General features: G+C 42.8%; 1 protein-coding gene, 1 long non-coding RNA gene and 1 pseudogene across 3 annotated transcripts in view; all 3 read left to right on the forward strand.

Annotated features, from left to right (window-relative positions):
- Positions 1–23,453, forward strand: part of ELK3 (ETS transcription factor ELK3) — a 204,576-nt gene that overhangs the window by 28,053 nt on the left and 153,070 nt on the right. For both annotated transcript variants that reach the window (XM_081595343.1, XM_081595347.1), the window contains exon 3: positions 5,474–5,660. In XM_081595343.1, coding sequence (XP_081451469.1) covers positions 5,615–5,660 — 46 coding nt within the window. In that variant the 5' untranslated portion in view covers positions 5,474–5,614. The remainder of the gene's footprint in view (positions 1–5,473; positions 5,661–23,453) is intronic.
- On the forward strand, positions 8,491–10,955 carry LOC145546950 (uncharacterized). Its single transcript, XR_014083410.1, has 2 exons — positions 8,491–9,748; positions 10,014–10,955. It is a non-coding gene; the product is annotated as an uncharacterized LOC145546950 (long non-coding RNA).
- Positions 20,461–21,999, forward strand: LOC145544576 (cofilin-1 pseudogene; annotated as a pseudogene).

Here is a 23,453-nt window from a genome sequence, read left to right on the forward strand (position 1 = left end):
AGCAGGTCCTGTGCATGGACTCTACCGAGAGTCCCTTCTGCCTTTTTCCTCCTTCCTTCACCCTGGCCTCTCGAGGGAAGTGCACCATTTTGAAGAGATCAAAAATAAGTTGCTGGGGTGGTTTCACCGGTTTGGGGCTCTCTTTGGGGTGATGAAATAGCTTTGGAACTGGATCGAGGTGGTGATTGCTGAGTATCGTGAATAAACTAAATGCCACTTTAAAAGGGCTAGTTTTATGCTAGCCCTCAATAAAAAATTAAATTGCTTTTACCACCAAATATTGGCCCAGATTCTCAGGCAAATGGGTTTAGGGGAAATACTGTAAATGAAAGAATGGAGAGCTACTTCGGAGAGAGCAAGGGAGGCTTGCCTTTCTCAGGCTCCAAGGCAGAGGCTAATAGGGTAAGGAAAATGGAAAACACAGTCGGCTGCCCTGCGTATGCATTCCCTGTGGTTTTGAAAGGGCTGGGCAGGGCATCGCTAAGACATCAGTTTGCCCTCGAGATAAGGTTACTTGAAGGTTTAAATTTTTCCTATTTTCTTTTTTAATTTACTTTTTAATTGGAGGATAATTGCTTTACAATGTTGTGTTAGTTTCTGCTGTACAACAACATGAATCAACTTTTGTTCAGTGGCTCAGTTGTGTCTGACCCCATGGACTGCAGCATGCCAGGCTTCCCTGTCCTTCACCATCTGCTGGAGCTTACTCAAACTTATGTCCATTGAGCCAGTGATGCCATCCAACCATCTCATTTTCTGTCTTCTCCTTTTCCTTCTGCCTTCAATCTTTCTTTCCCAGCATCAGGGTCTTTTCTAATGAGTCGGCTCTTCGCATCAGGTGGCTAAAGTATTGGAACTTCAGCTTCAATATCAGTCCTTCCAATGAATATTCAGGATTGATTTCCTTTAGGATTGACTGGTTTGATCTCCTTGCTGTCCAAGGGACTCGCAAGAGTCTTCTCCAGCACCACAGTTCAAAAGCATCAATTCTTAGGTGCTCAGCCTTCTTTATAGTCCAACTCTCTCATCCATGAATCAACTATATGTATACGTATATCCCCTCCCTCCTGAACCTCTCTCTCCCCACCCCTACCCGTCCAGGTCATTACAGAGCACCAAGCTGAGTTCCCTGTGCTCCACAGCAGCTTCCCACTAGCTTACACATTGTAGTGTATACGTCGAGGCTACTCTCTCAATTCATCCCATCCTTCCCTTCCTCCCAAGTCTGTTCTCAACATCTGCAATTTCATTATTATAGGACAACAGCATTTCTTTTTTGTGAAGAGTCCTTTGACTGAGTTGGTGATAATTGGTCATTCGAGTTTCCTGTACTAAATCACTCGTCCCTTAAACAAACATTTCTTGAGTCTGAGAACCAACCCCTAGAAGAGTTCAAAGGCTAAACTGTTAAATAAGGAAGGCAGACTTCACAGAAGGATTGCCTTCCACCTCTGCCTTCAGCAGAAGCTTCTGGAGGCATCCTGTACCTGGGTTCAAGTTGCCAGAGAAAATATTAATACTAGGTGCCCATCAAATTTGAATTTCAGATCAAGAAAAAATACTTTTTAAGCCTAAGTATCTCCAGTGCTGTATTTGGGCTATAATTATACTAAAAAAAGAAGTGTTCATTATTTATTTGAATTTCAAATTTAATGGAATGTTCTGCATTTTTATGTGCTAAATCTGCTAAATCCGACTTCTAGGATTACAGATGACCCAGGCTGCGAGTTTGGAGAATATGTGGTCTCCTCTAGGACATGCACTCTCCCACTTTAGTCTTCTCCCCTCTGAACGTTCAGGCTCCCCAAATGATTGTGCAGCTTCAAGTACCATGAGCCTCAAATTTGTAACAAATGGCCAGTGGCTGGTTTTGTTTGTTAATACCCTGCCAATGGCCACAGTAGCCCTTATAGTTTGCACCAGCAGCATCAAACCTTCCAAATGGAAACAAGTTGTGATTAGATGGAATGTGAAGAGGGTGGAGCTCAATCCACTTTGAAGCAGCAACCTAGCTCCATTAAGAAGTGCTTTGTCCTGGCCTCACCCATTTCTGGTGGAAGACTTCCCAGGGAGTTGCTTCAAGGTGGGCCCCCTGGATCTTTTTATTCTCCTCTTACTTGCGTTCTCCTGTGTTAAGCTTAGGCCATGAGGACTAGGTGATGTGAAGAAGAAGTCTAGCTGCAGTGTGACGTTCTTGTAGGTAGGAACTCAACAGAGCTTGGTGATGGTCGGTCCCCCTGCTGAAAGCTAGACAGCCATTCTGAAAGCCCGCTTGCCTCAGCTCAGACCTAGACCCCAGGGCAGTACAAGAGAAAGAGAAGAAATTGCTGTCAACTTCTAACCCCTGCAAATGGTTGACAAGACTGGTAATAGACAGCACCCTCCCACATCATCAAGCCCACCATTTCAGTCCCAGTGCTTCACTTGCTTGAAGATTGAAAGAGAAATAAAAAAGGTTTGGCTCTCATGATGGAACTCACGCCTGAGCACATCCACCCCTGCAAAGTTCAAACAAATCTGCTCCAGGCTGGGGTGGCGATCTTGTCATGAAGTCTCCCTCGTGGAGGCAGTTGGCCAGACCCTCTGAAACACACAATGCTTTGGCCCCGGCTCAAAAAACACCAACATTCATTGCCGACAACGTTCCCACCTATCACCCATCCCCACCCACCCCTTCCTGGAAAGTGTGATGCAGGGTTGTGGTGGTGGGGCAACTCCAACACCACCACCTGGGTCTCCTGAGCAGACCTGGATGCCGGCCCGGAAGCAGCCCCAGCCGGCTGGGTGCACAGACAGCTCCTCTGGGCTGTGTAGGGGGGCGGCCCAGCCTTATTCTCACAGTTTTCACTTCCTGCGGGGCTGTGCAGTCACGTCTGTTGGCTTGGGTCTCTGTGACCTCGGATGATATGGGAAACGGGGGGCTGGTGGGTGAAATTGGGAGGCCGGGCTGTGATATGCCACCATCCGGCTTAGGGTGGGACGTTTTGTCCCCGAAGAGGGAGGGTGACTTCCCACCACACCCAGGCCCAGCACAGCCTTTCCAGGGTCACCGGCCGTCCCCTTCTCTCCATGCAGCGCTGAAAATACAGGCCACAGACTGTGGCCCAGTCGCCGTCGGAGGTAATCCGAACCTGGCAGAGCGGCTAACACTCAGTGCTTTGTCTACTGCTGCAGGAAGTCTTAACTCCCTTTAGGATAGCTGAGTTTTGGAGACCTGTGGAGGAGGGGTGTGGAAAGTATAAAAGCATACTTTCAGAGGTTTGCTCACAAAACAGTGTCGTGCTGAAAACTTCCAGTGATTCCAACAGTACGGACTGAAATCCTACACTCCCATCGATTTCCACTAATCCAGAAATCTCATCAATATGACATGTTTTTCTCAAATGTTTCAAACTGGAAATAGATAGATGGATTCTATCACATCGGCTCAGTCAGACACAACACCCGGCGGCCTCGGCTAGATCCCAAAGGAAGAAGAGTATAGATGAAATCTGACTCACTCAACGGGGTCCTGGAAAAGAGGACACAAAACAGTCACTCACACAGTAGGAGAACCTGATGATAAGACAGACCTTCCTCCTTTCAGACGCTGAGGAGTCACTGATTTTCCTACTCAACACAATTCAGATTACCGAAGTGACGCAGAGAGACTATTCTCAGGTTTTCTCCAGCCAGCATTTGTGGAGGGTCTTTTATGTGCTTGCATGCTAAGTCACTTCAGTTGTATCTAACTCTTTCTGACTCTAAGAACCGTAGCCCACCAGGCTCCTCTGTGCATGGGATTCTCCAGGCAGGGATAGTGGAGTGGGTTGTCACGGCCTCCTCCAGGGGATCTTCCTGACCCAGGGATCAAACCCGTGTCTCCTATGTCTCCACTGGCAGGCGAGTTCTTTAGTACTATCACCATCTGGGAAGCCTCTTGTGTGTGTCTCTTATCAGGTTTCTCCTCAGCTTGGGGCTCCCTATCTGTCATTCCCCTGCCTAGGACTGCTCCAGCCTGGAGCATTTTCAACCCTCAGTGTATCTATCCCTTCCTCAGTGTATCTATCCTTCTCTCAACCTTAGCTTAGCTTCTTCCGTTAGAATTTGTTATTCTTCTTGTTACCGTTAGAGCACTTGCCACAAATGGTATTTTCATATTTAATTGTGGGATGATATATTTACCATAGAGCTCCTTCCTAAGCTAAAATCTCTGTAAAAGCAATGTTATGGGTTGAGTTGTATTGTTGTTGTTATTGTTGTCATTGTTATTATTACGGGTTGAGCAATGGCCCCCCAAATATGTTCTGTCTGATTTCTTGGAACATGTGAGCACTACCTGGCAAAAGGAATTTTGTAGATGCGATTAGTGGGAAAAAAGTGAAAGTGTTAGTTGCTCAGTTGTGTCTGACTCTTTGCAACTCCATGGACTGTAGCCCACGAGATTCCTCTGTTCATGGAATTCTCCAGGCAAGAATATTGGAGTGGATAACCATGCCCTTCTCCAAGGGATTTTCCTGATCCAGGGAACAAACCAGGTCTCCTGCTCTGGAGGTGATTTCTTTACTATCTGAGCCATTAAATGAAATGGGGAGATTTTCCTGGGTTATCTGGTTTGGCTCAATGTTATCACAAGGGTTCATATAAGTCAAAGAGGAGAGGCAGGGTCAGATGTGATGATGGAAACAGAGGTTGGCATGCTGGGATTGCTGGCATTGAACACGGAGAAAGGGGCCACAAGCCAGGGGATGCAGGCGACCTCTAAAAGGACTGGTGGCAGGTTTGCCCCTGGAGCCACCAGAGGGAACATAGCCCTGAGACTACCCTGACTTTAGCCCAGTGAAGTTCATGTCTGATTTCTGACCTACAGAACTGCAAGAGAATATATCTGGGTTGTTTTAAACCACTAATTTGACTTATGTGGTAATTTGTTGTAGCTGCAATAGGAGACCAATGCAGTTATTATTATTTAACCTTTGTATGCCGTTGAATCCAAAACTTGACCTGAGGAGGTTATGGACTTCATTCAGTCTTGTCTGGCCACCCAACCTCATCACTTGCCCTTTCACTTTCTTTAGGTCTTCTCTCTTCCTTAAACTGCTTCAGGCTTTCAATTTTCCATTCCTTTTGCCTGAAATGCTCTTCCCCCAGCTCTTTACATGGCTTATTTGAAGGATTTGGGTCTGGAAATAAATGTCCCCTCCTCAGAGATTTTCTTTGACCATCCTTCTAAAATTTCCCTCCCCACCCTTCTCTCTCTCATTACTCTAATTTATTTACTTCATAGCCTTCATTACTTTAAAAGAAGACTTAATTTTTTAGGATAGCTTTAGATTTACAGAAAAATTCCAAAGATAGTACAAAGAGTTCCCATGCACTCTACCCCTGTCCCCAGTTCCTGTATTGTTAACAGCTTACACTAGCGTGGAACATTTGCCATGAGAAATGGACCAGTATCGATACATCTTAACCTAATGTCCTTTTTCTGTTCCAGGATTCCATCCAGGACACCACAGTACATTTAGTTCTCTTCTTGGCTGCGATAATGCTTTTGATGACCTTGACAGTTTTGAGGAGTACACATCGGGTATTATGTAGAATGTTCCTCCATTGAGATCTCTCTGATGTCTTTCTCATGATTATTCTGGGGTTCTGGAGTTTGGAGGAGAAAGACCACAGAGGTAAGTGCCATTTTTGTCACATTATGACTTACGATCTGGCTTGATTTATGCCCAAACATTTTTAAAAATATTTTTTAATTTTATTTATGGCTGCACTGGGTCTTCATTGCTTTGCTCCAGCTTTCAGTTGCAGGGCATAAATTTCTTATTGCAGTGGGTTCTCTTGCTGAGGAGCATGGGCTCTAGGTGCACAGGCTTCAGTAGTTGTGGTGCATGGGCTTAGTTGCTCCAGTGGATCCCAGACCAGGAATTGAACCCATGTCTCCTGCATTGGCAGGTGGATCTTAGCTACTGCACCACCAGGGTAGATCTGGTTTGATTTATGAATGTTGATGTTGACCTTGGTCACCTGGCTGATGTAGTACTTGTCAAGTTCTCTATAAAATTACTCATTTCCCTTCGTTTTGATAGGAGTGGAAGGAAGTCAGCACACACAGTCCACACTGAAGGAATTGAGAGTCAAGCCCTTGTTATTTTTTAAGTTGTTGTATTTATTTGTTCAATTATGTGTTTTGGATGGCTCTGTTTCTGGGCTAATTCGTAGCCACTCTCAGCCGCCTCTTTAACTTGCTGCTTCCAGGCAGATGTAGGAATGTCAGAGGCCTATTTTCCTGTCTCCCTCCTCACAATGAAACAGAAGGAAGTCTGGTATGTTTGGGGGGAAGGTGTTTGCTTTCTTCACAGGAGAGATAGACACAGTTGTTCTATTGTTTCCTTCTTTCTGCCTTGAAAGTGGAATTCTGGAGTTGCCGTGGCTGTCTTGTGACTATGAATGACAGGCATGGTGGCAAAGTCAACATGCTAAAGATGCCAGAGCAGAGAAATAGAAAAGCTTGGGCTTTGGATGACAACTGATGCCAACCACTGCTTATCTTTGGATTTCCTGTTATGTAAGGGGAGTTTAAGCCACACCTAGTGGGGTTTCCAATTATTGTTCAAAATGTTCTTAACTGATAAGGTAATTCTTTCATATCTTCTTCTAAAGGTGAAGTTCTTAAAGGGAGGACAGAGACCTTGTCTGTCTTACTCATCTTTATGTTTTCAGGGGTTGAATTAGGCTAGATCCTCAGTGTCTTTGGGCTGTATGAAGAGATGATGATGGTTTAGGGGAGAGGTAGGATCTCAGGGGATATTTCTTTTAAGAATTAGAGAGACTGGAAAATAGTTGTAGGATAATGAGAAGGCACCAGAAGAGAGAGGGAGATGGAAGGTATAAAGGAGAGAGAGGGAGAAGATAACTCATAAAGGATGGTCTCAAAAAAGGGAGAGGGGATGGGATGTCATTCCCTGATGGAAGTGTGTGTTGGATTATGAAAGGTCAAAAAAAAAATCAGAGAGAGGCTCTTAATCTCTTCAACCTGGGTACATTTGAGAATCAGCCAGGAATCTATGGAGACTCTCCCTGCACAAAAGCATGTAGTCATATAGACATCATTTTACATTTATTTTCCTGAGGTTCATGGATGCTGTCCCCCCATTCACCCATGGCTCCCTAACTTGAATTTCAGTACTAGTGCAATTAAAAATAAAAGGAGAAAAATTGACATCAGGTTATCAACTTTTGGGGGCTTCCCAGGTTGTGCTAGAGGTAAAGAGCCGACGTGCCAATGCAGGAGACTTAAGAGATGTGGGTTCGATCCCTGGGTCAGGAAGATCCCCTAGAGGAGGGCATGGCAACCCAGTCCAGTATTCTTGCCTGAAGAACCCCATGGACAGAGGAACCTGGTGGGCTACAGCCATAGAGTCACAAAGAGTCAGACACCACTGAAGCAACTTAGCACAGCACACATCAACTTTTTAAATTTAATTAATTAGTTTTGGCTGTGCTGGTTCTTCATTGCTGCACACTGGCTTTCTCTAGTTGCTGAGAGCGAGCGGGAGCTACTCTCTAGTTGCAGTGGGCAGGTGTCTCATTGTCGTGGCTTCTTTGTTGCAGAGCATGGGCTCAAGAGCCCATGGGCTTTTAGTTGCCCTGTGGCATGTGGAAATTTCCCAGATCAATGTCCTCTGCATTGGCAGCCAGATTCTTAACTACCAGGAAAGTCCCAGGTTGTGCATGCTTGTGCTCAATCATGTCCAACTCTTTGTGACCCCATGGACTGTAGCCCACCAGGCTCCTCTGTCCATGGGATTTTTCAGACAAGAATACTGGAGTGTGTTACCATTTCCTTCTCCAGGGGATCCTCCTGACCCAGGGATCAAACCCACATCTCCTGAGCCATCAGGGACATTCTAGGTTATCAACTTTTAACTGTCCTAACTAACGATATTAAAAAATCAAACAGTTGCAATTTCTGTCTTTTCATTAAAGAGTGGTTATTTTAGGTTCAAAAAGGCAGGAAGGAGCTGATCTCAAATGGTATAATACTTATTATTTGTATTGAATAAGTTTAACATCATAGATAACTTACTAAATTTTCCTTACTAGAACCATAATGCGGATTTATGGTCAAACAATCTGAGCTCAGCCCTGCCTCTTATGTGTTGCGTGATATTGGGGAAGTTTCTAAACCCCTCTAAGCTTTGGTTTCTTTAGCAGCAAAAGAGGAGAAAACAGAACCTAACTTATAGGGTTGTAGTGAAAATTAAATAAGATCATGTCAGTGAACCCGTCCTAACGCCCAGGGATAGCCAGTTAGCTTTTAGGGAAGGATCCTTCTAAATATGGGTGTGAAAATGATTATATTAATAGATATAGCTAGAAACATACATAACCACACACACAAACCAGATGCTTGTGTGTATCTCTTTGTACTCTGCTTTCTCCCCCTCTTAATAATAGACCATGAACATCTTTCTGGTCACTGCATACTCTATGACATTATTCTGAGTGGTTACATGGTAGTCTATAAAATGATGTAGCTTCATTTATCTATCTGATCTTGTTGGACATTTAATTTGTAGGAATGCCTTGTTTTATTTTCCTTTGCTTTATTGAGCTTCACAGATTTGCTTTTTTTTTTCCTTCAAGTTAAAGTTTTTTGGCAACCCTGCATTGAAGTTGATCAATGCCATTTTTCCAATAGCATTTGCTCGTGTCTTGTCTCTATGTTACATTTTGGTAATTTTCACAATATTTGAAAAATTTTCATTGCTGTATTTGTTATGGTGATCTGTGGTCAGTGATCTTCGTTACTATTGCAAAAAGATATCTCACTAAAGGCTCAGATGATGGCTAGAAATTTTTAGTAATAAGATGTTTTCTAATTAAAGTATGTACATTGTGTTTTACAACACAGTGCTGTCGCACATGTAATAGACTACACTATAGTGCAAACATAGCTTTTATATGCACTGGGAAACCAAAAATTCATGTGACTCACTTTATTGCAATATTTGCTTTATTGTGGTGGTCTGGAATTGACTCTGCAATATCTATGAGCTGTGCCTTTATTTCCAACTTTTAGCAAAGATAAACAACTCTGCAATAACCCTCTTTCTAATTAAAGTTTCTCATAGCCATGATTGTTTCCTAGAAAACAACTACTAGGTTAAAAAATGTTATGTCAAAGATATATGCTGTTTAAATTCATTTGCTTTATAAAGCCACAATGACTTCTAAAAATGTGCTAATCTAAAATTGAAGAAAGTAGGAAAACCACTAGACCATTCAGGTGTGACTTAAATCAAATCCCTTACGATTATACAGTGGAAGTGACAAATAGATTCAAGAGATTAGATCTGATAGATCTAATCAGGCACTTCAGTTCTAGAGTGCCTGAAGAACTATGGATGGAGGTTTGTGACACTGTACAGGAGGCAGCGATCAAAACCATTCCCAAGAAAAAGAAATGCAAAAAGGCAAAATGGCCATCTGAGGAGGCCTTACAAATAGCTGAGAAAAGAAGAGAAGCTAGAGGCAAAGGAGAAAAGGAAAGATATACCCATTTGAATGCAGAGTTCCAAAGAATAGCAAGAAGAGATAAGAAAGCTCTCCTCAGTGATCAATGCAAAGAAATAGAGGAAAACAATAGAATGAGAAAGAGTAGAGATCTCGTCAAGAAAATTAGAGATACCAAGGAAACATTATATGCAAAGATGAGCACAATAAAGGACAGAAATAGTATGGACCTAACCGAAACAGAATGGCATTGAGACATGTGTATTGTCATATGTGAAACAGAGCACCATTCCATGTTCGATGCATGTGACAAGGGCTCGGGGCCGGGGCAGTGGGATGATCCAGAGGGATGGGAGGGGGAGGGAGGTGGGTGGGGGGTTCGGGAAGGGGAACACATGTAAACCCATGGCTGATTCTTGTCAATGTATGGCAAAAACTATTACAATATTGTAAAGTAATTAGCCCCCAAGTAAAATAAATAAATTTATAAAAAAAAAAAAAAAAAAAAGAAGATATTAAGAAGAGGTGGCAAGGATACACAGAAGAACTATACAAAAAAGATCTTCATGACCCAGACAACCATGATGGTGTGATCATTCACCTAGAGTCAGACATCCTGGAATGCGAAGTCAAGTGGGCCATAGGAAGTATCACTAGGAACAAAGCTAGTGGAGGTGATGGAATTCCAGTTGAGCTATTTCAAATCCTGAAAGGATGCTGTGAAAGTGCTGCACTCAATATGCCAGCAAATCTGGAAAACTCAGCAGTGGACACAGGACTGGAAAAGGTCAGTTTTCATTCCAACATTACTTTACCAACAAAGGTCTGTCTAGTCAAAGCTATGGTTTTTCCAGTAGTCATGTATGGATGTGAGAGTTGGACTATAAAGAAAGCTGAGCACCGAAGAATTGATGCTTTTGAACTGTGGTGTTGGAGAAGACTCTTGAGAGTCCCTTGGACTTCAAGGAGAGCCAACCAATCCATGCTAAAGGAAATCAGTCCTGAATATTCATTGGAAGGACTGATGCTGAAGCTGAAACTCCAATACTTTGGCCACCTGATGCAAAGAACCAACTCATTTGAAAAGACCCTGATGCTGGGAAAGATTGAAAGCAGGAGGAGAAGGGAACGGCAGAGGAAGAGATGGTTGGATGGCATCACCGACTCAATGGACATGAGTTTGAGTAGGCTCTGGGAGTTGGTGATGGACAGGGAGGCCTGGCGTGCTGCAGTCCATGGGGTTGCAAAGAGTTGGACATGACTGAGCAACTGAACTGAACTGAACTGATACTTCTTATAACAATCTATAAAAGTGCCTATTTCTGAACTCCCTCGTAGTACTATATATTTTCCTCTTCTAATTGTTTTTCTTTTTCTGAGAGAAGAAATATTGTATCTGTTATTTTAACTTATATTAACATGATTACCAGTAAAAATCAATTTTTTCAAATGTTTATTGACTCTTAATTGTTTTATGAATTTGCTATTGTATCTTTTATATATTTTAGGAATATTTTCATTTTCTTACTGACTAGTAGAAATTCTTTATATAATAATGCTAATCTTTTGTCATTCAATTATATGGCAAAGGACTAGGTCATTTATGTTCCTGAAACCAAAAGAGAATACAATGAATGACGTTGACCATTACCGGGGACTTTGAACTGGGAAGGGGAGCTTGCTGGAAAGTCAAGGGGTTATGACCTTCTGAAGTGGTACTCATCTCTGACCTTGAAATTCTAACTGTAGAGGGCAGTAAATAAACCAGATCAGAGCTGATGGCTGGGTGAATTGGGAGAGGTTGTCCAAAGACCTAAAGAAGGCCTTGGGTGCTGACAATAATCTTGTCCTTTCATAGAATTGGAATCTTTAACTCAATTCCTTGGGGTCTGATCAAAGAATTTTAGATCCACAAACAACTGTCATTGACTGATAAGACCACAGGACTTTAACATTGCTCTTGTTTCTTATGTCAGTAGCATCTTCCTTCTGTAATGGTTCCCTTTATGCTTATTCACATGGTACAACATTCCTTATAGCACTAGTAAGCATATTGGCTATTAAAAACAATATATTTTGTAATTATCATGATCTTTTGCAGAAATGCATAAAAACAGCCATGCATGAGCTAGGCCCTTAATTAGTATTTGTCACACTGAATGAAATGAAACTTCTCAAAATATCACAAAGCTACAATTCTGATATGAAATAGCAAGTTTTTCTTCAAAAAAAAAATTGTTTCAGAATATAAGCAAAATGTGTCAATAATTGACTTTGCTTTTAGAATGTGGTCAAAGAGATTATGGCATGCTTTATCTTTTCTCTTTCCTTCTTTTTTAAACCTTAGGTTGGTAGGGGACCAAACTCAGCAAGTTCAGCAGCTATGGGTAGAAATGGGTTTCCACTTCCTGCTGCAGTGGCAGGCAGTATTGGAAGTATTCACCTTTCTTTCAGTTCTATGAAGCTAAGTGTTTTAAGTTACCTAGATATTTGCATAACACACATTGTCCTGGGTTTGTTTGAGGGATTGTAAAGTAAATAGTTTTTTTGGCTTTAAACTTACGCGGCACTAAAGACATGGAAATTAGGGATGACTCAGGAGACAGATTAGGTATTATAAATACCCAAGTATGTCCCTGGATTAGGGTCTGCTATTATAGACTCCAAGACTTTCTGGTTAAAGCTAGGAATACTATGCTGAATTATGTTGCTTTCCATTGGTGCTGCTGCTTTCTGCCAAGCCATAGTTCATGACAAATTTTTTGCCTGTTCTCAAGCTGATGAAAGGAGCCAAGACTTATAGAATACCCTTTTTCATATATTTGGTGCCAGGAGCCACTTTTCATATTAACTCACTCAATCCTGATAACAAAGCAGTAAGATAGGTTGTATGAGGGCAGTGAGAATTGCTGTAACAAAGAAACCCTAACATTTTATTGGCTTAATCTAAGAGATGGTTATTTCTCATCCCATAAACTCATCTACAGGTATTTGATAAGGAGGTTCAGGGACCCAAACTTCTTTCCTCTAGTAGCTTTCCAACACCCTAAGATCCCCCAAATCCTTCTCTTCCAGCTAGCAACTAGAGAACAAAAAAGGAGAATTTTTTTGTTTTTAACTGATGAGGCCTGAAAGCAGTGCACATCTTCTGCTATGACATTTGCCAGGGCTCAGACATATGGCCTCATCTAACTCCTAATGTTTAAGAAATATGGTCTAGCTGTGTTTCCAGGTAAAAGAGGAAGTGGTCTTGGTGAACTATGTATCTGCCACAGCCTGTCCTTTGGTTACCAAATAACCTCACTCACCTAACCCTTTTTCCCACACAGATGACACACTCATCCCCTCCCCAGAGGAGATGACCCAATGTCCTTTACAGTCATTACATTCAGCTAAAACTTCAGGATTTCTGGGTGGAATGGGGACTTTTCCCATCAAGATGGAGTGTTTGCCTCGTTGTCCATCAACCTCTGACTTGAAAGGATAAGCTGCTATCTCTGCCCCATTCATATCCCATATAAAGTGTTGGGCGAGAATAAGATAAAGTGATACACATGCCCATTTGGAAAGGAAAGAGTGGGAGACACACAGCACACATCCCTGGTGATGGTGGAGTCCCGACGTGAGCACATTATGTGGTGGCCCCGTCCTGGGTGTAAGAGTAAGTTCCTTGGCTGCACCCTTCTTATCATACCCTTCCCTGTCCTTTGCTCTCTATGGTTCACCTCTGCTCTCTTAAGGAAGGCTCTTCCTTAACTGTTATCCTCCGTGGCCAATCAATAGGAACCTATGGGATATTGGGGAGCCCATCCTCTTTGAGGACTGCACAGCTTTTGAAGTCCACTTCCTGCTTGAACAAGTTTGGAGACTCAAGGATTGCTTCAAGGCCCTCACTGTCAAAGACCTTTAAATCTAGGCTCATTTTTTCATTGACAATGTAATTCCCTAAAAACTTAGAAACCTCCAATCTTTGCTTCTCAATAATTCCATGATCAGAAGTTCATACAAAAGTTTTTTCCCATATAGAATTTCTCAAGTTTCATCTGTTTCTTTGCTTCCTCATTCATGCCTTTCTCTTGAGTGGCTATCTTGAGAGTATCTGAGATAATAAGCAAATGGGAAAATCACACTCTTACTCAGATCTTTGTCAGTAGGTGTGAGTCACAAAGGGCCTTTGCCTCTCAGATAATCTTACTATATGGGATCCAAACGTAGTAGGCTTTTACAACCCTTGGGATCCTGTGTTTCTGGATTCTCAAGCCTCTTTCTCTTCTTTTGAAAATCAGCTAGTCATTCCTGAACATACCTCTTTCCTGTAATTCATTGTTAAGAGCAGAGTTGTGCAAGTAGCTGCCACCTTAATCTTGGGCCCTGGATGCCTCACTCACCTCGTCCTAGTCCTTGCCCTGGGAAGGGTCAACACACTCTATTACTCTGACTCTTCCCAACCACCTCCCCTGAAACTAAAGGCTTAGCAGACATGCTGTCTGCCACTGAAGGCAGCATTTTATAAGACAAATCTCCTCCTTTCCAGCCTATTATGTCACTTTCCTCACCAATTACCACTCAACTGCTAAGTCAATACGGTATTATATTGGGTTTTTATTGTGGCAGTACTCCACTACTAGGTACCAATGGTGCATTGCTTGGCACAGCTCTAGATGCTATAACAAGCCTTGGCATTTCAGTAGCTTAATCCAATGAAAGTTATTTCTTCTCACAGTCAAGCCAGTGTAGGCATTCTCTACATGATGCTTCATGGCCTCAGGCTACTGCCACATGGAGTCCTGCCATGCCCTGAGGGCAAGGAATCCTCAGCTTCCAGGCAGTAGATCAGTAGAGACACAGAAGATCACCCATGGGAGGGTTTTAATGGCCAGTCCTGGGACTTCTATTCTGTCCACACTCTGCTGGACAGAACTCAGTCATGTCCACATTTAATACAAAGGGAGCTGAGGGATATCATCATAGGCCCATGCTCAGTGAGAAGGACCAGGCTTTGGTGAACACAGAACGAACACATACAGCACCAGAACTGAGCCACCACCCAGGTCGTCCTTTGTGTCTTCATAGCATGATGATTTCCATAAAGTACAGATGTGTCCTTAGGGAGGTCTAAGTGCTTGATCACACCTGAGAGTGAGAGTACAGAGTAAGGTTTTGTGTATGTGTGTGTGTGTTTTGTTTAATGGTAATTTACTGCAACCATTTCTTGGGGGCAGTTTCTATAAAGATAGAGACAAACCTAAGGTAAACTTGGACATGTACCTTCCACCTCCACTTTTTGTCTCTGAAATGGCTCAAGGATTCCTCCCTCCCCCCACCATTGATGTGTCTGATGCCAGGGAGCTGGGGCTGATAGACCATAGGGAAGGCGTGTCTGGATGGGAGTATATCAAACTAAGGGGTCAGGAAGCCATCCCTTTAGAAATGCTGAGTGGTGGTGGTTTCCCCCAAAGCAGGACTTGAGTGTATGTAGTCTGGAGGAGTGATCCAGAGGCACAATCAAGGAAGTAGGAGAGGTAAGTCAGGGCAGAGAGAAATACCCAAAGCAGGTTATTGTCAGGGAAAAAGTCACTCACTCAGTTCCTGTGGGGACCTTCTGAGAAACAAGATGGAACATGCCTCAGCACTGTACCCCTGAAATTGAGGAGGCTGGGGCATTTCCCCAATAAGTCCCATTTGTGTGGCTGACAGTTGGCCCCAGAGCACTGAGCATCCTCTCCCCCATCTATGGGTTGTGTTTACAAACAGTCTAGTGAGCTCCTGTGACAGACATGAACAAAGACCTCTCTAGGCACTTGAGATGCGAAGTGATTGGCTGGCCCAGGAGCTGTCCACAGCTGCAGGGGAACTCAGGTGGGCCAGGGAAACTGGGGCACCTGCTACAGGTGGGAAGAGGTACAAGCAGTGAGAAATAAGGATCCTGACATATCACAGCCTCTGAAAACCCACCTAGCAGACATCAAATATTGTATCTCTCTTTTGGGTGGAGCCAAACTCTGCCTCCCTCGTGTATTAACTCGTATTAGCAGCCAGCACTGACTGAATATTCATCAGGTGCCAGGAACTATAAAAGGGCTTGATGTAAGTCATCTCATTTTAATATTCATCGACCACCTTCCATATTCCATGGGGGAAGCAAGAGCAAGTAAGACTTACTCCTTGCCCCTAATTTAAACTCTGGCAGGAAGGCAAATCTTGGCAAAACCCAAGATTTTGTGCAGCAAAGGCTATATGGACAGCAGAAGGGTTACAAATAATGATGAAGTTTCTGAAGCATGAAACTAACTTCTGAATGGTGGATCAGGAGTTCTTGAGGAAGAAGGAGGCATTTGCCTACCCTGGAAGGATGGGCATATTCGGGGAAGTACATTTGTAGACAAAGCTACAGAGTGTTTGGGAAAGTGGAGGGGAAGGAGACAGGACAAAGGTTGAAAAGGAGGACAATACAGGCATTACCAGGAAGCTGTCGCAATACGATCATACCCAGGAGTGAGACAAATCACTAATCCAGATGTGATTGCGAAGGTGTGAAGAAGCCAGATCAAGCGTGAAACTGGCAGATGGAGAACATATCCAGTGGAAAGCATGTGGGAGAGGAGAAGTTTGGGGGAGGAGTGAGATAACAGTGGTGTGGAGGCAAGTGATTCATTCAGGAACAGTGCTGTGATTGCTAAGTGTCTGTAGCAATCCATTCAGTCGCTCACTACCCTTCATTCATTGTTTTCATGCATTCAGCAAGTATTTATTGAACACCCACTATGTTTCAAATACCCGTTTAAATAATGGGGATACAGTAAAAAACCTCTGACATCATGGAGCAGACACAGACAATATCATGGAAATAAAATATCTAGCATATCAGATCATAGGTAGTATGGAGACCAAGTTGGGGGAAGCAGGTGGGCAACAGGAGTGCTATCCAGAGAGAAAGGTTGGTATTTTAGAAAGAGTGGTCAGGGGTGGTCTCCATAGGAAGAGAGACACTTGAGCAAAGACCTGAAAGAAAGGGAGTGAGCCACGTGGCTCCCTGAAGAAAGAGTGCAAGGGCAAAGACCCCAGGTGGAAATATGCCTTACGTGGCCCAGAAACAGTAGGGAGAACAAGTAAGGCTGAGCAGAGTGAGTGAAGTACATTATGGTGTTGAGGTCAGAGAGAGGAAGGCAGACCAGATGGTGAAGGTCACTGGTCTTCAGTGGGGTAGTACCATCTCATAATTAATGTTTTTTGAAATTCATGGAGATGTTTTTGACTTACAGTGTAGTTGCGCCTGAATGTTAAAATACATATTTTCTTACAGAGGGCTTCCTCTGAATTTGTGCCTTATTTATTTACATTGAAAAATACTTGACATATATTATGTCAGCTTAAGTTGTACTCATAAGTGATTGGATATTTACATACATTATGAAATGCTTTCTGTGTTAAGTCTAGTAACCACATAAAATTCTTACAATATTATTGACCATATTCCTTGTGGTTTATTCCAATTCCCAAGGCTTATTTACTTTATAACTGGAAGTTTGTACCTCTTAATCCCCTCCTCCTATTTAATCCTCACCCCATCTCTCTGGCTGGCAACCACTAATATTTTTCTCTTCATCTACAAGTCTGTTTTTGTTTTCTTTGTTTTGTGTTTTAGATTCCACTTATAAGTGAGTCCATATGGTATCTATCTTTCTCCAGCTGCCTTATTTCACCTAGAGTAGTACCCTCTAGGTCCATTCATGTTATTGCAAATGGCAAGATTATTTTTACAGTTGAGTGATATTTCATTTTGTGTTTGTGTGTGTATGTATAAAATATCAAGTCAAAATGGAATAAAAGTTCACCCTTATTTGCAACCATAAAATTATTAGAGTAACTATTCAGATCTTAAACAGAGATTTCTTTTAGTCCAGCCTAAATATTCTTAAAAGACTGTAGCATCTCTAGGTCAAAGAGTATGTTTAACCTCTGAATCTGTAGGGTATAACATCTAGGAGGTATTTGCAGAATGAATATTTGTTAAGTGAATCCATTCTAGTATATTTTTCAGGATATTTTTATTCAGTTCAGTTCAGTTGCTCAGTTGTGTCCGACTCTTTGCGACCCCATGAATCACAGCACGCCAGGCCTCCCTGTCCATCACCAACTCCCAGAGTTTACCCAAACCCATGTCCATCGAGTTGGTGATGCCATCCAACCATCTCATCCTCTGTCGTCCCCTTCTCCTCCTGTCCCCAATCCTTCCCAGCATTAGGGTCTTTTCCAATGAGTCAACTCTTCACATGAGGTGGCCAAAGTATTGGAGTTTCAGCTTCAACATCGGTCCTTCCAATGAACAACCAGGGCTGATCTCCTTTAGGATGGAGTGATTGGATCTCCTTGCAGTCCAAGGGACTCTCAAGAGTCTTCTCCAACACCACAGTTCAAAAGCATCAATTCTTCAGTGCTCAGCTTTCTTCACTGTCCAACTCTCACATCCACACATGACCACTGGAAAAACCATAGCCTTGACTAGAAGGACCTTTGTTGACAAAGTAATGTCTCTGCTTTTAAATATGCTATCTAGGTTGGCCATAACCTTCCTTCCAAGGAGTAAGCGTCTTTTAATTTCATGGCTGCAATCACCATCAGCAGTGATTTTGGAGCCCAAAAAAACTAAAGTCTGACACTGTTTCCACTGTTTCCCCATCTATTTCCCATGAAGTGATGGGACCAGATGCCATGATCTTAGTTTTCTGAACATTGAGCTTTAAGCCAACTTTTTCACTCTCCTCTTTCACTTTCATCAAGAGGCTCTTTAGTTCTTCTTCACTTTCTGCCATAAGGGTGGTGTCATCTGCATATCTGAAGTTATTGATATTTCTCCTGGCAATCTTGATTCCAGCTTGTGTTTCTTCCAGCACAGCGTTTCTCATGATGTCCTCTGCATATAAGTTAAATAAGCAGGGTGACAATATACAGCCTTGACGTACTCCTTTTCCTATTTGGAACCAGTCTGTTGTTCCATGTCCGGTTCTAACTGTTGCTTCCTGACCTGCATGCAGGTTTCTTAAGAGACAGGTCAGATGGTCTGGTATTCCCATCTCTTTCAGAGTTTTCCAGAGTTTATTGTGATCCACACAGTCAAAGGCTTACTATCATTTTATGACTGCATTATCTACTATATGGATGAACTGCAGTTCTATTATCTACTTCTTCATTATTCAACATTAAGACTCTTTCAGTCTATCAAAATAATAAATAAAACATCAATGAACTTTTTTTGTTAATGAGCTCTTTAACTGTTTTAGATTATTCCAGTAGGGTGATAAGAGTTCTTGATCAAAGGTTATGCTAGATAGTCAAAATATTTACCCATATCTGTTTCTCTACTCCTTTTGCACAGTTAGGAAACCTCATTTCTTAGCCTACTTGCCACTGGGTAGGAGTGACTAGTTCTGGCCAATGAAATATGAAGGGAAGAGACATTAATAAATACTACCTCACTACCAATCTGAGATCAGTAAGTTGAGTGAGTAAGATGTAAACCTTTGTTATGATAATCTACTGGGATTGTAGAGTTAATTTGTTATCACAGCTAACCTAGTTTATCCTGATGATTACATAGACTTTGAACCTTATTATGGATTAGAGTGTACATTGGAAAATTGCACAATGGTGGGTAGGTACCCAATAGATATATATTAAATAAATCAGTGAGATTAATAATATGTGAAAATACCAGTTCCACTGTTTTATCAACAGCAATGAATTTATTATTTGATTTTTCTTGCCAATCTAGTAGGCAAAAATATCATCTTGGCCAACAAGAAATTTGCCAATTTCTTTGCTTGTTGGAATGGTTCAACATTTTTTCATTTCTTGTTAGCCGTTTCCTCTTTTGAGCCTTATTTGTTTAAAAATCTTTCATTCATTTTCAATAACTATTCATTGAATGCCTTCACCATTCTGGATATTGGGGCTATCATGGTGAATAGCATTGCTATCATAGAACTTTTATTCTAGGAGGGGAGAAAAATGACATGTAAACAAATGCTTAACTATTTTAGGGAATGGTAAGTGCTGTGAAAAATAAAGCAAGGTAAATGGCTTAAAGAGAGACTAAGTATGTTTTCACACAAGGTGCTCATGCGGCATCTTTCTTAGAATATCACTTGTGAACCAAGGGGATGAAGTAGGAAGATATTGGGAAGAGGGGTGTTGCAGGCTTTGGGAACAGCACATATGAGAAACTTAAAGGCAGGGACATAACCTGGTACTTTGAGGATGTAGCAAGAAGCCAGTCTGCTTGAAGCAGAGTGAGTGAGGGGAAAGTAGCCGGACATGAGATTGAAGAGGTAACAAGCTGGACCATGTAGGGTCACCTAGGCAATTGTTAGGCCTTTTGACTTTTCTCTGGAGTGATACAGGAACCACTGGAGGGTTTTGAGTTGAGGAATGATGCGACATGACTTACTATTTAAAAAAGATTACTCTGGCTTCTCTGTGGATGAAGTGATTGGGGGCAAGTAGGAGGAGACCAAGTAGGAAGCTATTGCAATATTTTGATGGAAGATGATGATGACTTAGCCCAAGGTGACATCAAGGATAAAGTGAGAAGGGGTCAGATTCTAGATACATTTTGTAGTAGAGCTAATAGGGCTTGATGATTGATTGAAAGTAGGCCTGAGTGAGGGAGATGAAACAGTCAAAAATGATTGCAAGGTTCTGATTTGAACAAATAGAAGGATGCAGTCTACTGCGTTCTTTATTCCTCTTTTGAACCATATTTGGTATATTAAATGACTCCAGAAAAAGTCATGTCAGAAATTAAAGGAACAGTGTACTGGCATGGGTGTGATGCTTACTTCCCAGATACAGACGGAAGTTGATTGAAAGTGATCATGGTCTTGAGTCAGCTCCCTTCAGCCGTGCAGGGCTCCCATCTTCTCTAGCTCACCTTGCCATATCCCTCTCTCTTCTGGAAACATGGCCTCCTGTGTGGCTGTCTCTGATGGCAACATCAGGGATTTGTTGACATGCAGGTGAACAAGCCATTGAGGTGAAGAACCACAAGAAAGTGGTGCTCTTCTTTCTGAGTAAGGACAAGAGGATCCTCTGGGAGGAGGGCCAGGAGATCCTGGTAGGTAATGTAGACCAGGCTGATGATGACTACTTGCTCGCTTAGTCAGGGCACCACTGGAGGAGGACTGCCACTACATCCTCTATGATGCAAACTAGAAGACCGAGGAGAGTGAAAAGAGGACCTGGTACTTACCTTCTGGACCCCTGAATCGGCATTCGTTAAGAGCAGAATGATCTATGCCAGCTCCAAGGACCCCATCAAGAAGAAGATGAAGGGGATCAAGCATGAATTACAAACAAACTGGTATGAAGAAGTCAAGGACTGCTCGATCCTAGCAGAGAAACTGAGTCGGGGAGGCAGTTCTGTTTCTCCCTGGAGGGCAGCCTTGGTGAGCCCCCTCCAGCTCCCTGCCTGGAGTAGAGGGCAGCCCCAGACCTACCCACTGGGGTTGCAGGCTGCCCCCTTCCTGACCCGAGGGATCTGGGGGATTCCAACTGGGGGAGAACAATCTCTTTGTTTAGTCACCAGAGAGCCCCCTACCGTGTGGACCTTCCTCATCCCCCCACCATCCCTGGTGGCCTGGCCTTCCTAAACCACTGTTAATCTTCTGATTCCTCCTGAGGTAAAGCAGACCAAGTGCCTCCTTAGTACTGTGGTTCAGGGAGGGTCTGTATGTTTTCAGAGACACTCTCCTATTCCCCACTTATTTCTCCTCCTTCCCATACTACCACCTTCTAACCACAATAGCAAGGCTGTGCTCCTCTGTTTAGTTCTGTGTATAAAGGGAAAGTTGAAGAGATGACCTCACCCCTTGTCCTATGGTTGCAGCCATTCATGGAAGCAGAACAGTAAGGAACTTTCAATTAAAACACACATATATACACAAGTGAGCACACACACATTTTTTTTTTTTCTTTCAAATGTGATCTGCTTATTGCCCATGGCCATAGTGATTGGTTCGGGGTTGGGCATGTGACCTTTGATGATCCAATCAGAGACCCAGGACTTTCACTGAATGATTTGGGATGGCTGTTCCTGCTAGAAATGAACAAGGAAGCAAGCTTGGCTCCCTGAGGCTTCTAGTAGTCCTCTTGTTCCTTTGATAGAAACCAGCCTTAGAATGAACTTGACATCATGGAAAGCAAAGAAAAGAGATAAAAAGAAAGGTTATTCCTTTGTGTGTTTGATGTGGTTGAGTCACTATATCCATCCTCACCTGAAATCTGTCCAGAGATGTTCAGTTACGGGAGCCAACAAGCTCCCTTCTCTTGTGCACATCAGTATGGGCCATGTTTTTTGTTACTTGCCACCAGGCAGCTCCTGCCTTCTTGGAGCGGCTTTCGATGTACACGCTGTCCACAGTTCTCAGGCAGAATGCTTTCACCACCTGGTATCTCAGAACACAGGAAACAGACACCCCAGAAAATCTGAAAACCATTTGAGGCTTAGGTTTGGAGAGTTACATCATGTTCTGAGAGAGTAAAGACCACCTTTGGAGAGTACGCCATCCAAAAATCCTAGAGGAATGGATCCCAGGAACTGTCAGAGCCAAGAACATCACCTGGCATCAGCTGATCTCAGCTGTTCCCCTAGCAGTGAGGGCTGGGCATCCTTCCTGAAACAGAGGGTCTTTGGCAAACTTGCTTCTGGATACTGATGTGTTTACGGTCATATCCACCAATTGCCGGAAACATGGGGTGGAAACTGATTCTGAATGCACAGTCTCCGTGAATACCAACATCCTGCTTCAACATTTGTTTCTGAAAACCTTTTACCAGTTTGTGCTCCTTTTGGGACAGTTTGGGTTCATGATAAACAGGACTACCTGGGCTTCTTCTCTCCTCACTTTCCTGGGGCTGGTGAACCCCAAGGGGTCCCAGGGCTGAGTTCAGCTAGCAGATAAGGGCCTTACATTCCAGTCCCAGTAAATCCTCTGCTACGCACTTGAGATCTTGCAGGATTGCTATAGAGTGGGCTTCCCAGAGCCTGTTTTCCCCAGTTGTCTTGATTGTCATCAGTTTGAAAGGAATTCTAATCTAGTGACCATAAGCATCAACAGCCTACTGCCAGGCTGTTGGAATTTGCATCTTAGATCCACCACCAAGGACTGTGCAAATGACCTTACCTCTCCCTGCTTCAGCTTCCTCCTCTGCAAAATGGAGATAATAAAACCAAACAAAAACACAACTATCTCTATCTCCTAGACTTACTTGGAGGAGACATGAGTGACTACAGTCTTTGAACAGTGCCTGGCATCAGTGAATATTAGCTGTTAGGCTGCCTGTAACTTGCTACTAGATAATAATATAGAAACACCAAAGCAAAAATGAGTTGGGAGAGAAGAAACAGAAATGCTTAGAAGCAAAAACTACCATGAATATCTGACAAAAAAGAAACTGGTTGGGGTGCCTTTCAACAAGGCTCAGTCCTCTCTCTCCAGCCAGGGTGGAGTCTCTGGGCTGGAACCAACAAGAAGGAAGGGGAAGCCCAGCCACCTCCTTCCTGTTGCCGCGGCCAGCAGCCCCTGTGGCTTTTTTTTTTTTTATGCTGCATTAATATTCCTCCTCATCATAACTACCACTCCTCACTTTAACATTTAAGTTTGCAGAGCTCTTTCATACCTCTCTTTATTCCCCTTCCAAAATGATACTCAAAACAGAACCAGGTAGAATCTATTGTTTTCCTATCTCACCGATGGGGAGAACAGGTCTTAGGCTTGCCATCCAGTTTCAGTAATATTCAGAATATGCAAATATTGTGGATTCTCTCTCCATGTACATGTGTATATGTGTATATATATGTATATGTATATATATAGATGTAGTGTCCTAGGGCACAGTTTGCAAACAACACACCTGCTTGATTTCTCTAGGAGGTGACTTTTCTGCCTGGTCAT

This window comes from Giraffa tippelskirchi, chromosome 4 (assembly GCF_054371585.1).
Source record: "Giraffa tippelskirchi isolate mGirTip1 chromosome 4, T2T-mGirTip1v1.2.pri, whole genome shotgun sequence".
In the NCBI taxonomy this organism is placed as follows: domain Eukaryota; kingdom Metazoa; phylum Chordata; class Mammalia; order Artiodactyla; family Giraffidae; genus Giraffa; species Giraffa tippelskirchi.